This window comes from Oncorhynchus mykiss, chromosome 15, assembly GCF_013265735.2.
Source record: "Oncorhynchus mykiss isolate Arlee chromosome 15, USDA_OmykA_1.1, whole genome shotgun sequence".
Classification (NCBI taxonomy): domain Eukaryota; kingdom Metazoa; phylum Chordata; class Actinopteri; order Salmoniformes; family Salmonidae; genus Oncorhynchus; species Oncorhynchus mykiss.
Genome location: NC_048579.1, coordinates 735582 through 753987, shown reverse-complemented (window position 1 = coordinate 753987; position 18406 = coordinate 735582). Strand labels below are relative to the sequence as shown.

The 18406-nt window shown below is 46.2% G+C and overlaps 1 protein-coding gene across 1 annotated transcript in view; it reads left to right on the top strand.

The window, feature by feature from the left end:
- The window catches only part of vipr1b (vasoactive intestinal peptide receptor 1), a 232596-nt gene that overhangs the window by 51406 nt on the left and 162784 nt on the right, over window positions 1-18406 (top strand). Inside the window, 1 exon segment of the mRNA NM_001124642.1 lies at window positions 18299-18389. Coding sequence (NP_001118114.2) covers window positions 18299-18389 — 91 coding nt within the window.

Sequence of the window (18406 nt, the reverse complement as noted above, 5' to 3'; positions counted from 1 at the left end):
TGGAGTGAGTTACTGTGCCAGAGCTGTATGCAGGGAGGGGATCAAGAGTTCTGATTATATGATGGGGTTTAATAGTTAATATCCCACACACACACATACTTTCACACACACACACCACCCTGTCCGTCCATGGTGTCTGCAGCCAGATAACTCAGAGTACAGTCACAACAACAGATAGAGCCCTGGCCTCCCTTGTTCTGCCAGGAGGATGATTTAGGAGATGTCTGCCTGCCTGCCTGCCTGCCTGCCTGCCTGCCTGCCTGTCTGTCTGTCTGTCTGTCTGTCTGTCTGTCTGTCTGTCTGTCTGTCTGTCTGTCTGTGTTGTAAGAGATAGAACACTCTACCCAGATAGAAACCTAGCTGGCCGATAGGCAGCACTGACAGTGGAGACAAACATCACACACTGAGATCTTGTTCATGTGTTGACAATCCAACACTGAGATCTTGTTCATGTGTTGACAACCCAACACTGAGATCATGGTCATGTGTTGACAACCCAACACTGAGATCATGGTCATGTGTTGATAACCCAACACTGAGATCATGGTCATGTGTTGACAACCCAACACTGAGATCATGGTCATGTGTTGATAACCCAACACTGAGATCTTGTTCATGTGTTGACAACCCAACACTGAGATCATGGTCATGTGTTGACAACCCAACACTGAGATCATGGTCATGTGTTGACAACCCAACACTGAGATCATGGTCATGTGTTGACAACCCAACACACTGAGATCATGGTCAGTAGGCCTGTTTCCTCACCATGTCAGACCCTCTGATGTCCACTCTCTACCCCTCAGAGAGGAGGCATCATGGCTGTCTTCCAGAGATGGTTGTTCAAACACATGTCATCAGGACCGCTGCCAAGTCACTCACTGTTGTTTCTACTTCAGTGGCTGTGTATCTGGTCATGTGACATGAAATAACAGTGTAAGAAATGTCAGGGAAGACAGATGAAGAACATCTATGGGAGACAGGCTTTCTGGGTACAGAGAGAAAACCCCCACGTTACAGAATTCAGGCTTCATGCATTCCTCGCTTTGACCAATTACTGCAAACATGTCAGATATGAATTGAGACAGGACCTACAGAAGATATATACAGGAAACGTGGTAGGCGCTATGGCTGGGAGTGTTTACAGCTATCTGTCTGGAGAGTTGTTTCTGGGTGCTGGCCAGGCTTGGAAGATGATCATACTGAGAAAACAAAGAGCATCGTTACCGACCACCCTGGAAGAGCCTCCCTCTCCTCCCTCCTTCAGCTCTCCTGTCGTTCCAACCTCCCCTCTCCTCACTCCCCTTCCATCCTGAAGAGTGTTTCCTCCCATCCCATCTGCATTATCTGCTGTAATACTACTCAGTACTAGTGCTGTAATACTGTTGTAATACTGCTGTAATACCACTCAGTACTAGTGCTGTAATACTGTTGTAATACTACTGTAATATTACTCAGTACTAGTGCTGAAATACGACTGTAATACTACTATAATACTGTTGTAATACTGTTGTAATACTGCTGTACTACTACTCAGTACTAGTGCTGTAATACTGTTGTAATACTGCTGTAATACTACTCAGTACTAGTGCTGTAATACTACTGTAATACTACTCAGTACTAGTGCTGTAATACTGTTGTAATACTACTGTAATATTACTCAGTACTAGTGCTGTAATACGACTGTAATACTACTATAATACTGTTGTGATACTGTTGTAATACTGTTGTAATACTGCTGTAATACTACTCAGTACTAGTGATGTAATACTGCTGTAATACTACTCGGTATTAGTGATGTAATACTACTGTAATACTGCTGTAATGCTACTCAATACTAGTGCTGTAACACTACTGTATTACTACTCAGTACTAGTGCTGTAATACTACTCAGTATTAGTGATGTAATACTACTGTAATACTGCTGTAATACTACTCAGTACTAGTGCTGTAATACTGCTGTAATACTGCTGTAATGCTACTCAGTACTAGTGATGCAATACTACTGTAATACTGCTGTAATACTACTCAGTACTAGTGATGTAATACTGCTGTAATACTACTCAGTACTAGTGATGTAATACTGCTGTAATACTACTCAGTACTAGTGCTGTAATACTGCTGTAATACTGCTGTAATACTACTCAGTACTAGTGCTGTAATACTGCTGTAATACTGATGTAATACTACTCAGTACTAGTGATGTAATACTGCTGTAATGCTACTCAGTACTAGTGATGTAATACTGATGTAATACTACTCAGTACTAGTGATGTAATACTGCTGTAATACTACTCAGTACTAGTGCTGTACTACTGCTGTAATACTGCTGTAATACTACTCAGTACTAGTGCTGTAATACTGCTGTAATACTGATGTAATACTACTCAGTACTAGTGATGCAATACTGCTGTAATGCTACCCAGTACTAGTGATGTAATACTGATGTAATACTACTCAGTACTAGTGATGTAATACTACTGTAATACCACTCAGTACTAGTGCTGTAATACTGTTGTAATACTACTGTAATATTACTCAGTACTAGTGCTGTAATAGGACTGTAATACTACTATCATACTGTTGTAATACTGTTGTAATACTGCTGTACTACTACTCAGTACTAGTGCTGCAATACTGTTGTAATACTGCTGTAATACTACTCAGTACTAGTGCTGTAATACTACTGTAATATTACTCAGTACTAGTGCTGTAATACTGTTGTAATACTACTGTAATATTACTCAGTACTAGTGCTGTAATACGACTGTAATACTACTATAATACTGTTGTAATACTGTAATACTGCTGTAATACTACTCAGTACTAGTGATGTAATACTGCTGTAATACTACTCGGTATTAGTGATGTAATACTACTGTAGTACTGCTGTAATGCTACTCAGTACTAGTGCTGTAATACTACTCAGTATTAGTGATGTAATACTACTGTAATACTGCTGTAATACTACTCAGTACTAGTGCTGTAATACTCAAATCAAATCAAATCAAATTTTATTTGTCACATACACATGGTTAGCAGATGTTAATTCGAGTGTAGCGAAATGCTTGTGCTTCTAGTTCCGACAATGCAGTAATAACCAACAAGTAATCTAACTAACAATTCCAAAACTACTGTCTTATGCACAGTGTAAGGGGATAAAGAATATGTACATAAGGATATATGAATGAGTGATGGTACAGAGCAGCATAGGCAAGAAACAGTAGATGGTATCGAGTACAGTATATACATATGAGATGAGTATGTAAACAAAGTGGCATAGTTAAAGTGGCTAGTGATACATGTATTACATAAGGATACAGTCGATGATATAGAGTACAGTATATACGTATGCATATGAGATGAATAATGTAGGGTAAGTAACATTATATAAGGTAGCATTGTTTAAAGTGGCTAGTGATATATTTACATCATTTCCCATCAATTCCCATTATTAAAGTGGTTGGAGTTGAGTCAGTGTCAGTGTGTTGGCAGCAGCCACTCAATGTTAGTGGTGGCTGTTTAACAGTCTGATGGCCTTGAGATAGAAGCTGTTTTTCAGTCTCTCGGTCCCAGCTTTGATGCACCTGTACTGACCTCGCCTTCTGGATGATAGCGGGGTGAACAGGCAGTGGCTCGGGTGGTTGATGTCCTTGATGATCTTTATGGCCTTCCTGTAACATCGGGTGGTGTAGGTGTCCTGGAGGGCAGGTAGTTTGCCCCCGGTGATGCGTTGTGCAGACCTCACTACCCTCTGGAGAGCCTTGCGGTTGAGGGCGGAGCAGTTGCCGTGCCAGGCGGTGATACAGCCCGCCAGGATGCTCTCGATTGTGCATCTGTAGAAGTTTGTGAGTGCTTTTGGTGACAAGCCGAATTTCTTCAGCCTCCTGAGGTTGAAGAGGCGCTGCTGCGCCTTCTTCACAATGCTGTCTGTGTGAGTGGACCAATTCAGTTTGTCTGTGATGTGTATGCCGAGGAACTTAAAACTTGCTACCCTCTCCACTACTGTTCCATCGATGTGGATAGGGGGGTGTTCCCTCTGCTGTTTCCTGAAGTCCACAATCATCTCCTTAGTTTTGTTGACGTTGAGTGTGAGGTTATTTTCCTGACACCACACTCCGAGGGCCCTCACCTCCTCCCTGTAGGCTGTCTCGTCGTTGTTGGTAATCAAGCCTACCACTGTTGTCGTCCGCAAACTTGATGATTGAGTTGGAGGCGTGCGTGGTCACGCAGTCATGGGTGAACACGGAGTACAGGAGAGGGCTCAGAACGCACCCTTGTGGGGCCCCAGTGTTGAGGATCAGCGGGGAGGAGATGTTGTTGCCTACCCTCACCACCTGGGGGCGGCCCGTCAGGAAGTCCAGTACCCAGTTGCACAGGGCGGGGTCGAGACCCAGGGTCTCGAGCTTGATGACGAGCTTGGAGGGCACTATGGTGTTAAATGCCGAGCTGTAGTCGATGAACAGCATTCTCACATAGGTATTCCTCTTGTCCAGATGGTTTAGGGCAGTATGCAGTGTGGTTGAGATTGCATCGTCTGTGGACCTATTTGGGCGGTAAGCAAATTGGAGTGGGTCTAGGGTGTCAGGTAGGGTGGAGGTGATATGGTCCTTGACTAGTCTCTCAAAGCACTTCATGATGACGGAAGTGAGTGCTACGGGGCGGTAGTCGTTTAGCTCAGTTACCTATTTCTGCTGTAATACTGCTGTAATGCTACTCAGTACTAGTGATGCAATGATACTTTAATACTGCTGTAATACTACTCAGTACTAGTGATGTAATACTGCTGTAATACTACTCAGTACTAGTGCTGTAATACTGCTGTAATACTGCTGTAAAACTACTCAGTACTAGTGATGTAATACTGCTGTAATGCTACTCAGTACTAGTGACGTAATACTGCTGTAATACTACTCGGTATTAGTGATGTAATACTACTGTAATACTGCTGCAATGCTACTCAATACTAGTGCTGTAACACTACTGTATCACTACTCAGTACTACTGCTGTAATACTACTCAGTATTAGTGATGTAATACTACTGTAATACTACTCAGTACTAGTGATGTAATACTGCTGTAATACTGCTGTAATACTACTCAGTACTAGTGATGTAATACTGCTGTAATACTACTCAGTACTAGTGCTGTAATACTGCTGTAATACTGCTGTAATACTGTTGTAATGCTACTCAGTACTTGTGATGTAATACTACTCAGTACTAGTGATGTAATACTACTGTAATACTACTCAGTACTAGTGCTGTAATACTGCTATAATACTACTCCGTTTTAGTGAATTAATACTACTGTAATAATGCTGTAATACTACTCAGTACTAGTGCTGCAATACTGCTGTCATACTGCTGTAATACTGCTGTAATGCTACTCAGTACTAGTGCTGTAATACTGATGTAACACTACTCAGTACTAGGGATATATTACTGCTGTAATACTACTCAGTACTAGTGCTGTAATACTGCTGTATAACTGCTGTAATACTGATGTAATTCTACTCAGTACTAGTGATGTAATACTGCTGTAATGCTACGCCGTACTAGTGCTGTAATACTGCTGTACTAATGCTGTAATACTGCTGCAATACTACCCAGTACTGGTGATGTAATACTATTGTAATGGTTCTCAGTACTAGTGCTGTAATACTACTGTAATACTACTGTAATACTGCTGTGATACTTCTCAGTACTAGTGCTGTAATACTGCTGTAATACTGCTGTAGTAATACTGTAATTCTACTCAATACTTGTACTGTAATACTGATGTAATACTACTCCGTTCTAGTAATGTAATGCTGATGTAATACTACTTAGTACTAGTGCTGTAATACTGATGTAATACTACTCAGTACTAGTGATGTAATACTGATGTAATACTACTTAGTACAAGTGCTGTAATACTGCTGTAATACTGCTGTGATACTAGTCAGTACTAGTGCTGTAATACTGATGTAATACTACTCAGTACTAGTGATGTAATACTGATGTAATACTACTCAGTACTAGTGATGTAATACTGATGTAATACTACTTAGTACTAGTGCTGTAATACTGCTGTAATACTGATGCAATACTACTCAGTACTAGTGCTGTAATACTACTCAGTAATAGTGATGTAATACTGATGTAATACTACTTAGTACTAGTGATGTAATACTGATGTAATACTACTCAGTACTAGTGCTGTAATACTGCTGTAATGCTTCTACTGTCCTCTGTTTCTCTCCTCTCCTCCTCTGCCTTAATTGCTCAGCTTGACAGCACTAGGGAGGAGACCAATGTCTTGGCTTGTCTTGTGTACTTTCTCCCTCTGTCTTTTCCTTTTCTCTCTTTCTTTCTTTTTTCTCTTTGACTATTTTTCTTAGTCATCCCATATCTGGGATCCCAGCACCTGGAGAAGGTCAGCGGAGATGCAGAACTGAGGGAGAGGGGGGTGTAATACAAGCCAAGGTATCCGCTGACCTTCTGCAGGTGCTTGGCCGTCTTACACATCTTCATCATTGACCCGCCGGCCCTCCTCCCCTCTCCGCCGGCGACTGTCATCATGTGTTTGTCAGTGTTCGTTGACATAGATGTACAATCCTGCTGCACTTCTCTCTCTTCAAGTCCTGATCCACTACCATGATATCATCCCTATGCAGCCCGAGAGATGGGTTGTTATGGGCTGAGGACAGAGATGGGTTGTTATGGGCTAGGGACAGAGATGGGTTGTAATGGGCTGAGGACAGAGATGGGTCATTATGGGCTAGGGACAGAGATGGGTTGTTATGGGCTGAGGACAGAGATGGGTTGTTATGGGCTAGGGACAGAGATGGGTTGTTATGGGCTAGGGACAGAGATGGGTTGTTATGGGCTAGGGACAGAGATGGGTTGTTATGGGCTAGGGACAGAGATGGGTTGTTATGGGCTGAGGACAGAGATGGGTTGTTATTGGCTAGGGACAGAGATGGGTTGTTATGGGCTAGGGACAGAGATGGGTTGTTATGGGCTAGGGACAGAGATGGGTTGTTATGGGCTGAGGACAGAGATGGGTTGTTATGGGCTAGGGACAGAGATGGGTTGTTATGGGCTAGGGACAGAGATGGGTTGTTATGGGCTGAGGACAGAGATGGGTTGTTATTGGCTGAGGACAGAGATGGGTTGTTATGGGCTAAGGACAGAGATGGGTTGTTATGGGCTAGGGACAGAGATGGGTTGTTATGGGCTAGGGACAGAGATGGGTTGTTATGGGCTAGGGACAGAGATGGGTTGTTATGGGCTAGGGACAGAGATGGGTTGTTATGGGCTGAGGACAGAGATGGGTTGTTATTGGCTGAGGACAGAGATGGGTTGTTATGGGCTAAGGACAGAGATGGGTTGTTATGGGCTAGGGACAGAGATGGGTTGTTATGGGCTAGGGACAGACAGAGATGGGTTGTTATGGGCTAGGGACAGAGATGGGTTGTTATGGGCTGAGGACAGAGATGGGTTGTTATGGGCTAGGGACAGAGATGGGTTGTTATGGGCTAGGGACAGAGATGGGTTGTTATGGGCTGAGGACAGAGATGGGTTGTTATGGGCTAGGGACATAGATGGGTTGTTATGGGCTGGGGACAGAGATGGGTTGTTATTGGCTGAGGACAGAGATGGGTTGGTATGGGCTAAGGACAGAGATGGGTTGTTATGGGCTGAGGACAGAGATGGGTTGTTATTTGCTGTGGACAGAGATGGGTTGTTATGGGCTAAGGACATAGATGGGTTGTTATGGGCTAGGGACAGAGATGGGTTGTTATGGGCTAGGGACAGAGATGGGTTGTTATGGGCTGAGGACAGAGATGAGTTGTTATGGGCTGAGGACAGAGATGGTTTGTTATGGGCTAGGGACAGAGATAAGTTGTTATGGGCTAGGGACAGAGATGGGTTGTTATGGGCTAGTGACAGAGATGGTTTGTTATGGGCTGAGGACAGAGATGGGTTGTTATGGGCTAGGGACAGAGGTGGGTTGTTATGGCCTGGGGACAGAGATGGGTTGTTATTGGCTGAGGACAAAGATGGGTTGGTATGGGCTAAGGACAGAGATGGGTTGTTATGGGCTCAGGACAGAGATGGGTTGTTATGGGCTAGGGACAGAGATGGGTTGTTATGGGCTGAGGACAGAGATGAGTTGTTATGGGCTGAGGACAGAGATGGGTTGTTATGGGCTGAGGACAGAGATGGGTTGTTATGGGCTGAGGACAGAGGTGGGTTGTTATGGGCTGAGGACAGAGATTGGTTGTTATTGGCTGAGGACAGAATTTGGTTTTTATGGGCTAAGGACAGAGATGGGTTGTTATGGGCTATGGACAGAGATGGTTTGTTATGGGCTAGGGACAGAGATGGGTTGTTATGGGCTAGGGACAGAGATGGGTTGTAATGGTCTAGGGACAGAGATGGGTTGTTATGGGCTAGGGACAGAGATGGGTTGTTATGGGCTGAGGACAGAGATGGGTTGTTATGGGCTAAGGACAGAGATGGGTTGTTATGGGCTAGGGACAGAGATGGGTTGTTATGGGCTAGGGACAGAGATGGGTTGTTATGGGCTGGGGACAGAGATGGGTTGTTATTGGCTGAGGACAGAGATGGGTTGGTATGGGCTAAGGACAGAGATGGGTTGTTATGGGCTGAGGACAGAGATGGGTTGTTATGGGCTAGGGACATAGATGGGTTGTTATGGGCTGGGGACAGAGATGGGTTTTTATTGGCTGAGGACAGAGATGGGTTGGTATGGGCTAAGGACAGAGATGGGTTGTTATGGGCTGAGGACAGAGATGGGTTGTTATTTGCTGTGGACAGAGATGGGTTGTTATGGGCTAAGGACATAGATGGGTTGTTATGGGCTAGGGACAGAGATGGGTTGTTATGGGCTAGGGACAGAAATGGGTTGTTATGGGCTAGGGACAGAGATGGGTTGTTATGGGCTAGGGACAGAGATGGGTTGTTATGGGCTAGGGACAGAGATGGGTTGTTATGGGCTGAGGACAGAGATGGGTTGTTATGGGCTAGTGACAGAGATGGTTTGTTATGGGCTGAGGACAGAGATGGGTTGTTATGGGCTAGGGACAGAGGTGGGTTGTTATGGCCTGGGGACAGAGATGGGTTGTTATTGGCTGAGGACAGAGATGGGTTGGTATGGGCTAAGGACAGAGATGGGTTGTTATGGGCTCAGGACAGAGATGGGTTGTTATTTGCTGGGGACAGAGATGGGTTGTTGTGGGCTAAGGACAGAGATGGGTTGTTATGGGCTAGGGACAGAGATGGGTTGTTATGGTCTAGGGACAGAGATGGGTTGTTATGGGCTGATGACAGAGATGGGTTGTTATGGGCTGAGGACAGAGATGGGTTGTTATGGGCTAGGGACAGAGATGGGTTGTTATGGGCTAAGGACAGAGATGGGTTGTTATGGGCTGAGGACAGAGATGGGTTGTTATGGGCTAGGGACAGAGATGGGTTGTTATGGGCTGAGGACAGAGATGAGTTGTTATGGGCTGAGGACAGAGATGGGTTGTTATGGGCTGAGGACAGAGATGGGTTGTTATGGGCTGAGGACAGAGGTGGGTTGTTATGGGCTGAGGACAGAGATTGGTTGTTATTGGCTGAGGACAGAATTTGGTTTTTATGGGCTAAGGACAGAGATGGGTTGTTATGGGCTATGGACAGAGATGGTTTGTTATGGGCTAGGGACAGAGATGGGTTGTTATGGGCTAGGGACAGAGATGGGTTGTAATGGTCTAGGGACAGAGATGGGTTGTTATGGGCTAGGGACAGAGATGGGTTGTTATGGGCTGAGGACAGAGATGGGTTGTTATGGGCTAAGGACAGAGATGGGTTGTTATGGGCTAGGGACAGAGATGGGTTGTTATGGGCTAGGGACAGAGATGGGTTGTTATGGGCTGGGGACAGAGATGGGTTGTTATTGGCTGAGGACAGAGATGGGTTGGTATGGGCTAAGGACAGAGAAGGGTTGTTATGGGCTGAGGACAGAGATGGGTTGTTATTTGCTGTGGACAGAGATGGGTTGTTATGGGCTGGGGACAGAGATGGGTTGTTATTGGCTGAGGACAGAGATGGGTTGGTATGGGCTAAGGACAGAGATGGGTTGTTATGGGCTGAGGACAGAGATGGGTTGTTATTTGCTGTGGACAGAGATGGGTTGTTATGGGCTAAGGACATAGATGGGTTGTTATGGGCTAGGGACAGAGATGGGTTGTTATGGGCTAGGGACAGAGATGGGTTGTTATGGGCTGAGGACAGAGATGAGTTGTTATGGGCTGAGGACAGAGATGGTTTGTTATGGGCTAGGGACAGAGATAAGTTGTTATGGGCTAGGGACAGAGATGGGTTGTTATGGGCTAGTGACAGAGATGGTTTGTTATGGGCTGAGGACAGAGATGGGTTGTTATGGGCTAGGGACAGAGGTGGGTTGTTATGGCCTGGGGACAGAGATGGGTTGTTATTGGCTGAGGACAGAGATGGGTTGGTATGGGCTAAGGACAGAGATGGGTTGTTATGGGCTCAGGACAGAGATGGGTTGTTATTTGCTGGGGACAGAGATGGGTTGTTGTGGGCTAAGGACAGAGATGGGTTGTTATGGGCTAGGGACAGAGATGGGTTGTTATGGTCTAGGGACAGAGATGGGTTGTTATGGGCTGATGACAGAGATGGGTTGTTATGGGCTGAGGACAGAGATGGGTTGTTATGGGCTAGGGACAGAGATGGGTTGTTATGGGCTAAGGACAGAGATGGGTTGTTATGGGCTGAGGACAGAGATGGGTTGTTATGGGCTAGGGACAGAGATGGGTTGTTATGGGCTAGGGACAGAGATGGGTTGTTATGGGCTAGGGACAGAGATGGGTTGTTATGGGCTGAGGACAGAGATGGGTTGTTATGGGCTAAGGACAGAGATGGGTTGTTATGGGCTAGGGACAGAGATGGGTTGTTATGGGCTAGGGACAGAGATGGGTTGTTATGGGCTGGGGACAGAGATGGGTTGTTATTGGCTGAGGACAGAGATGGGTTGGTATGGGCTAAGGACAGAGATGGGTTGTTATGGGCTGAGGACAGAGATGGGTTGTTATGGGCTAGGGACATAGATGGGTTGTTATGGGCTGGGGACAGAGATGGGTTGTTATTGGCTGAGGACAGAGATGGTTTGGTATGGGCTAAGGACAGAGATGGGTTGTTATGGGCTGAGGACAGAGATGGGTTGTTATTTGCTGTGGACAGAGATGGGTTGTTATGGGCTAAGGACATAGATGGGTTGTTATGGGCTAGGGACAGAGATGGGTTGTTATGGGCTAGGGACAGAAATGGGTTGTTATGGGCTAGGGACAGAGATGGGTTGTTATGGGCTAGGGACAGAGATGGGTTGTTATGGGCTAGGGACAGAGATGGGTTGTTATGGGCTGAGGACAGAGATGGGTTGTTATGGGCTAGTGACAGAGATGGTTTGTTATGGGCTGAGGACAGAGATGGGTTGTTATGGGCTAGGGACAGAGGTGGGTTGTTATGGCCTGGGGACAGAGATGGGTTGTTATTGGCTGAGGACAGAGATGGGTTGGTATGGGCTAAGGACAGAGATGGGTTGTTATGGGCTCAGGACAGAGATGGGTTGTTATTTGCTGGGGACAGAGATGGGTTGTTGTGGGCTAAGGACAGAGATGGGTTGTTATGGGCTAGGGACAGAGATGGGTTGTTATGGTCTAGGGACAGAGATGGGTTGTTATGGGCTGATGACAGAGATGGGTTGTTATGGGCTGAGGACAGAGATGGGTTGTTATGGGCTAGGGACAGAGATGGGTTGTTATGGGCTAAGGACAGAGATGGGTTGTTATGGGCTGAGGACAGAGATGGGTTGTTATGGGCTAGGGACAGAGATGGGTTGTTATGGGCTGAGGACAGAGATGAGTTGTTATGGGCTGAGGACAGAGATGGGTTGTTATGGGCTGAGGACAGAGATGGGTTGTTATGGGCTGAGGACAGAGGTGGGTTGTTATGGGCTGAGGACAGAGATTGGTTGTTATTGGCTGAGGACAGAATTTGGTTTTTATGGGCTAAGGACAGAGATGGGTTGTTATGGGCTATGGACAGAGATGGTTTGTTATGGGCTAGGGACAGAGATGGGTTGTTATGGGCTAGGGACAGAGATGGGTTGTAATGGTCTAGGGACAGAGATGGGTTGTTATGGGCTAGGGACAGAGATGGGTTGTTATGGGCTGAGGACAGAGATGGGTTGTTATGGGCTAAGGACAGAGATGGGTTGTTATGGGCTAGGGACAGAGATGGGTTGTTATGGGCTAGGGACAGAGATGGGTTGTTATGGGCTGGGGACAGAGATGGGTTGTTATTGGCTGAGGACAGAGATGGGTTGGTATGGGCTAAGGACAGAGATGGGTTGTTATGGGCTGAGGACAGAGATGGGTTGTTATTTGCTGTGGACAGAGATGGGTTGTTATGGGCTAAGGACATAGATGGGTTGTTATGGGCTAGGGACAGAGATGGGTTGTTATGGGCTAGGGACAGAGATGGGTTGTTATGGGCTGAGGACAGAGATGAGTTGTTATGGGCTGAGGACAGAGATGGTTTGTTATGGGCTAAGGACAGAGATAAGTTGTTATGGGCTAGGGACAGAGATGGGTTGTTATGGGCTAGTGACAGAGATGGTTTGTTATGGGCTGAGGACAGAGATGGGTTGTTATGGGCTAGGGACAGAGGTGGGTTGTTATGGCCTGGGGACAGAGATGGGTTGTTATTGGCTGAGGACAGAGATGGGTTGGTATGGGCTAAGGACAGAGATGGGTTGTTATGGGCTCAGGACAGAGATGGGTTGTTATTTGCTGGGGACAGAGATGGGTTGTTGTGGGCTAAGGACAGAGATGGGTTGTTATGGGCTAGGGACAGAGATGGGTTGTTATGGTCTAGGGACAGAGATGGGTTGTTATGGGCTGATGACAGAGATGGGTTGTTATGGGCTGAGGACAGAGATGGGTTGTTATGGGCTAGGGACAGAGATGGGTTGTTATGGGCTAAGGACAGAGATGGGTTGTTATGGGCTGAGGACAGAGATGGGTTGTTATGGGCTAGGGACAGAGATGGGTTGTTATGGGCTAGGGACAGAGATGGGTTGTTATGGGCTAGGGACAGAGATGGGTTGTTATGGGCTGAGGACAGAGATGGGTTGTTATGGGCTAAGGACAGAGATGGGTTGTTATGGCTTAGGGACAGAGATGGGTTGTTATGGGCTAGGGACAGAGATGGGTTGTTATGGGCTGGGGACAGAGATGGGTTGTTATTGGCTGAGGACAGAGATGGGTTGGTATGGGCTAAGGACAGAGATGGGTTGTTATGGGCTGAGGACAGAGATGGGTTGTTATGGGCTAGGGACATAGATGGGTTGTTATGGGCTGGGGACAGAGATGGGTTGTTATTGGCTGAGGACAGAGATGGGTTGGTATGGGCTAAGGACAGAGATGGGTTGTTATGGGCTGAGGACAGAGATGGGTTGTTATTTGCTGTGGACAGAGATGGGTTGTTATGGGCTAAGGACATAGATGGGTTGTTATGGGCTAGGGACAGAGATGGGTTGTTATGGGCTAGGGACAGAGATGGGTTGTTATGGGCTAGGGACAGAGATGGGTTGTTATGGGCTAGGGACAGAGATGGGTTGTTATGGGCTAGGGACAGAGATGGGTTGTTATGGGCTGAGGACAGAGATGGGTTGTTATGGGCTAGTGACAGAGATGGTTTGTTATGGGCTGAGGACAGAGATGGGTTGTTATGGGCTAGGGACAGAGGTGGGTTGTTATGGCCTGGGGACAGAGATGGGTTGTTATTGGCTGAGGACAGAGATGGGTTGGTATGGGCTAAGGACAGAGATGGGTTGTTATGGGCTCAGGACAGAGATGGGTTGTTATTTGCTGGGGACAGAGATGGGTTGTTGTGGGCTAAGGACAGAGATGGGTTGTTATGGGCTAGGGACAGAGATGGGTTGTTATGGTCTAGGGACAGAGATGGGTTGTTATGGGCTGATGACAGAGATGGGTTGTTATGGGCTGAGGACAGAGATGGGTTGTTATGGGCTAGGGACAGAGATGGGTTGTTATGGGCTAAGGACAGAGATGGGTTGTTATGGGCTGAGGACAGAGATGGGTTGTTATGGGCTAGGGACAGAGATGGGTTGTTATGGGCTGAGGACAGAGATGAGTTGTTATGGGCTGAGGACAGAGATGGGTTGTTATGGGCTGAGGACAGAGATGGGTTGTTATGGGCTGAGGACAGAGGTGGGTTGTTATGGGCTGAGGACAGAGATTGGTTGTTATTGGCTGAGGACAGAATTTGGTTTTTATGGGCTAAGGACAGAGATGGGTTGTTATGGGCTATGGACAGAGATGGTTTGTTATGGGCTAGGGACAGAGATGGGTTGTTATGGGCTAGGGACAGAGATGGGTTGTAATGGTCTAGGGACAGAGATGGGTTGTTATGGGCTAGGGACAGAGATGGGTTGTTATGGGCTGAGGACAGAGATGGGTTGTTATGGGCTAAGGACAGAGATGGGTTGTTATGGGCTAGGGACAGAGATGGGTTGTTATGGGCTAGGGACAGAGATGGGTTGTTATGGGCTGGGGACAGAGATGGGTTGTTATTGGCTGAGGACAGAGATGGGTTGGTATGGGCTAAGGACAGAGATGGGTTGTTATGGGCTGAGGACAGAGATGGGTTGTTATGGGCTAGGGACATAGATGGGTTGTTATGGGCTGGGGACAGAGATGGGTTGTTATTGGCTGAGGACAGAGATGGGTTGGTATGGGCTAAGGACAGAGATGGGTTGTTATGGGCTGAGGACAGAGATGGGTTGTTATTTGCTGTGGACAGAGATGGGTTGTTATGGGCTAAGGACATAGATGGGTTGTTATGGGCTAGGGACAGAGATGGGTTGTTATGGGCTAGGGACAGAGATGGGTTGTTATGGGCTGAGGACAGAGATGAGTTGTTATGGGCTGAGGACAGAGATGGTTTGTTATGGGCTAGGGACAGAGATAAGTTGTTATGGGCTAGGGACAGAGATGGGTTGTTATGGGCTAGTGACAGAGATGGTTTGTTATGGGCTGAGGACAGAGATGGGTTGTTATGGGCTAGGGACAGAGGTGGGTTGTTATGGCCTGGGGACAGAGATGGGTTGTTATTGGCTGAGGACAGAGATGGGTTGGTATGGGCTAAGGACAGAGATGGGTTGTTATGGGCTCAGGACAGAGATGGGTTGTTATTTGCTGGGGACAGAGATGGGTTGTTGTGGGCTAAGGACAGAGATGGGTTGTTATGGGCTAGGGACAGAGATGGGTTGTTATGGTCTAGGGACAGAGATGGGTTGTTATGGGCTGATGACAGAGATGGGTTGTTATGGGCTGAGGACAGAGATGGGTTGTTATGGGCTAGGGACAGAGATGGGTTGTTATGGGCTAAGGACAGAGATGGGTTGTTATGGGCTGAGGACAGAGATGGGTTGTTATGGGCTAGGGACAGAGATGGGTTGTTATGGGCTGAGGACAGAGATGAGTTGTTATGGGCTGAGGACAGAGATGGGTTGTTATGGGCTGAGGACAGCGATGGGTTGTTATGGGCTGAGGACAGAGGTGGGTTGTTATGGGCTGAGGACAGAGATTGGTTGTTATTGGCTGAGGACAGAATGTGGTTTTTATGGGCTAAGGACAGAGATGGGTTGTTATGGGCTATGGACAGAGATGGTTTGTTATGGGCTAGGGACAGAGATGGGTTGTTATGGGCTAGGGACAGAGATGGGTTGTAATGGTCTAGGGACAGAGATGGGTTGTTATGGGCTAGGGACAGAGATGGGTTGTTATGGGCTGAGGACAGAGATGGGTTGTTATGGGCTAAGGACAGAGATGGGTTGTTATGGGCTAGGGACAGAGATGGGTTGTTATGGGCTGAGGACAGAGATGGGTTGTTATGGGCTGAGGACTGAGATGGGTTGTTATGGGCTAGGGACAGAGATGGGTTGTTATGGGCTAGGGACAGAGATGGGTTGTTATGGGCTAAGGACAGAGATGGATTGTTATGGGCTGAGGACAGAGATGGGTTGTTATGAGCTAGGGACAGAGATGGGTTGTTATGGGCTGAGGACAGAGATGGGTTGTTATGGGCTAAGGACAGAGATGGACTGTTATGGGCTGAGGACAGAGATGGGTTGTTATGGGCTAAGGACAGAGATGGATTGTTATGGGCTGAGGACAGAGATGGGTTGTTATGAGCTAGGGACAGAGATGGGTTGTTATGGGCTGAGGACAGAGATGGGTTGTTATGAGCTAGGGACAGAGATGGGTTGTTATGGGCTGAGGACAGAGATGGGTTGTTATGGGCTGAGGACAGAGATGGGTTGTTATGGGCTGAGGACAGAGATGGGTTGTTATGGGCTAGGGACAGAGATGGGTTGTTATGGGCTAGGGACAGAGATGGGTTGTTATGGGCTAGGGACAGAGATGGGTTGTTATGGGCAAAGGACAGAGATGGGTTGTTATGGGCTAGGGACAGAGATGGGTTGTTATGGGCTGAGGACAGAGATGGGTTGTTATGGGCAAAGGACAGAGATGGGTTGTTATGGGCTAGGGACAGAGATGGGTTGTTATGGGCTGAGGACAGAGATGCGTTGTTATGGGCAAAGAACAGAGATGGGTTGTTATGGGCTAGGGACAGAGATGGGTTGTTATGGGCTAGGGACACAGATGCCAGATACAGCAATATTTGTTTATTTTATTTTACTAGGCAAGTCAGTTAGGGTTATTTACAATGACGGCCTACTCTGGACAAACCCGGACGACGCTAGGCCAATTGTGCGGCGCCCTATGCAACTCACGATCACGGCCAAATGTGATACAACCTGGATTCGAACAAGATACTATAGTGACGCCTCTTGCACTGAGATGCAGTGCCTTGGACCGCTGCGTCACTCGAGAGCCCTATAGGGGAATATAAGTCCCCCTGAATTGGATTTACTATATATTTGATTGTGGTATCGCTGACAGCAACCCAGAGTAGACCTTGACAGGTGCATTAATTAATAACCTCTTGAAGCTAGGAGGCACTATTTTTATGTTTGGAAAAATAACGTTCCCAAAGTAAACGGCCTATTTCTCAGAACCAGATGCTAGAATATGCATATAATTGACAGATTAAGATAGAAAACAATCTAAAGTTTCCAAAACTGTCAAAATATTGTCTGTGAGTATAACAGAACTGATATTGCAGGCGAAACCCTGAGAAAAATCAAATAAGGAAGTGGCTTCTATTTTGAAAACTCCATTTTCCATATCAACCAGATTCCTTTTCCTATCGCTTCCTCATGGTGTCAACAGTCTTCAGACATAGTTTCCGGCTTTTATTTTGAAAAATGAGCCAGAACGATAACATTGCATCGAGTGTTCACATGAGTTTTGCTCGCGCAACAGAGTTTGGATAGGTATTGCTTTTCCCTCTCCTACTGTGAAAGACATTTGCGGTTGATATATTATCGATTATATATTTTAAAAACAACCTGAGGATTGATTATAAAAACATTTGACCTGTTTCTGTGGACATTACGGATATTATTTGGAATTTATCTGCGTTGTCGTGACCGCTCTTTCCTGTGGATTTCTGAACATAATGCGCCAAACAAATGGAGGTATTTTGGATATAAAAATAATCTTTATGGAACAAAATGAACATTTGTTGTGTAACTGGGAGTCTCGTGAGTGAAAACATCTGAAGATCATCAAAGGGAAACGATTAATTTGATTCCTTTTCTGATTTTCGTGACCAAGCTACCTGATGCTAAGTGTACTTAATGTTTTGTCATGCGATCGATAAACTTACACAAACGGTAAAAAAACAAAAATGCACACAGGAGGAACTCAAAATCCCAAAACCACCCCACGGCCATCTAAAAATAAAAAATAAAGTTTAAATTAAGTGCTTAATAAAATATAGTAGTATTTAGTAGTAGTATTGCTTTCGCTGTAAAGCATAATTTCAATATCTGAGATGACAGGTGGATTAACAAAAGGCGAAACTGTGTTTTGCAATATTGCACTTGTGATTTCATGAATATGAATATTTTTAGTAATATTATTTGACTGAGGCACTATGCTATTCAGCGGTTGCTGATGACAATTATCCTGCTTAAGGGATGGGTAGCGCCAAGAAGTTAAGTCACTGACACGGTGAGGAGTGTGTTGATGCTCTGCTAAATTACTTCTGTTGTGTGTACTCTGCAGGTGTGGTGTGGCCAGATGTGTGACGTGGTGAGTGAGATCGAGCTGGAGAGAGAGCGCTGTGACAACAAAACCTCTGGGAACGTCACGGCAGGTCATTCACCTACAATA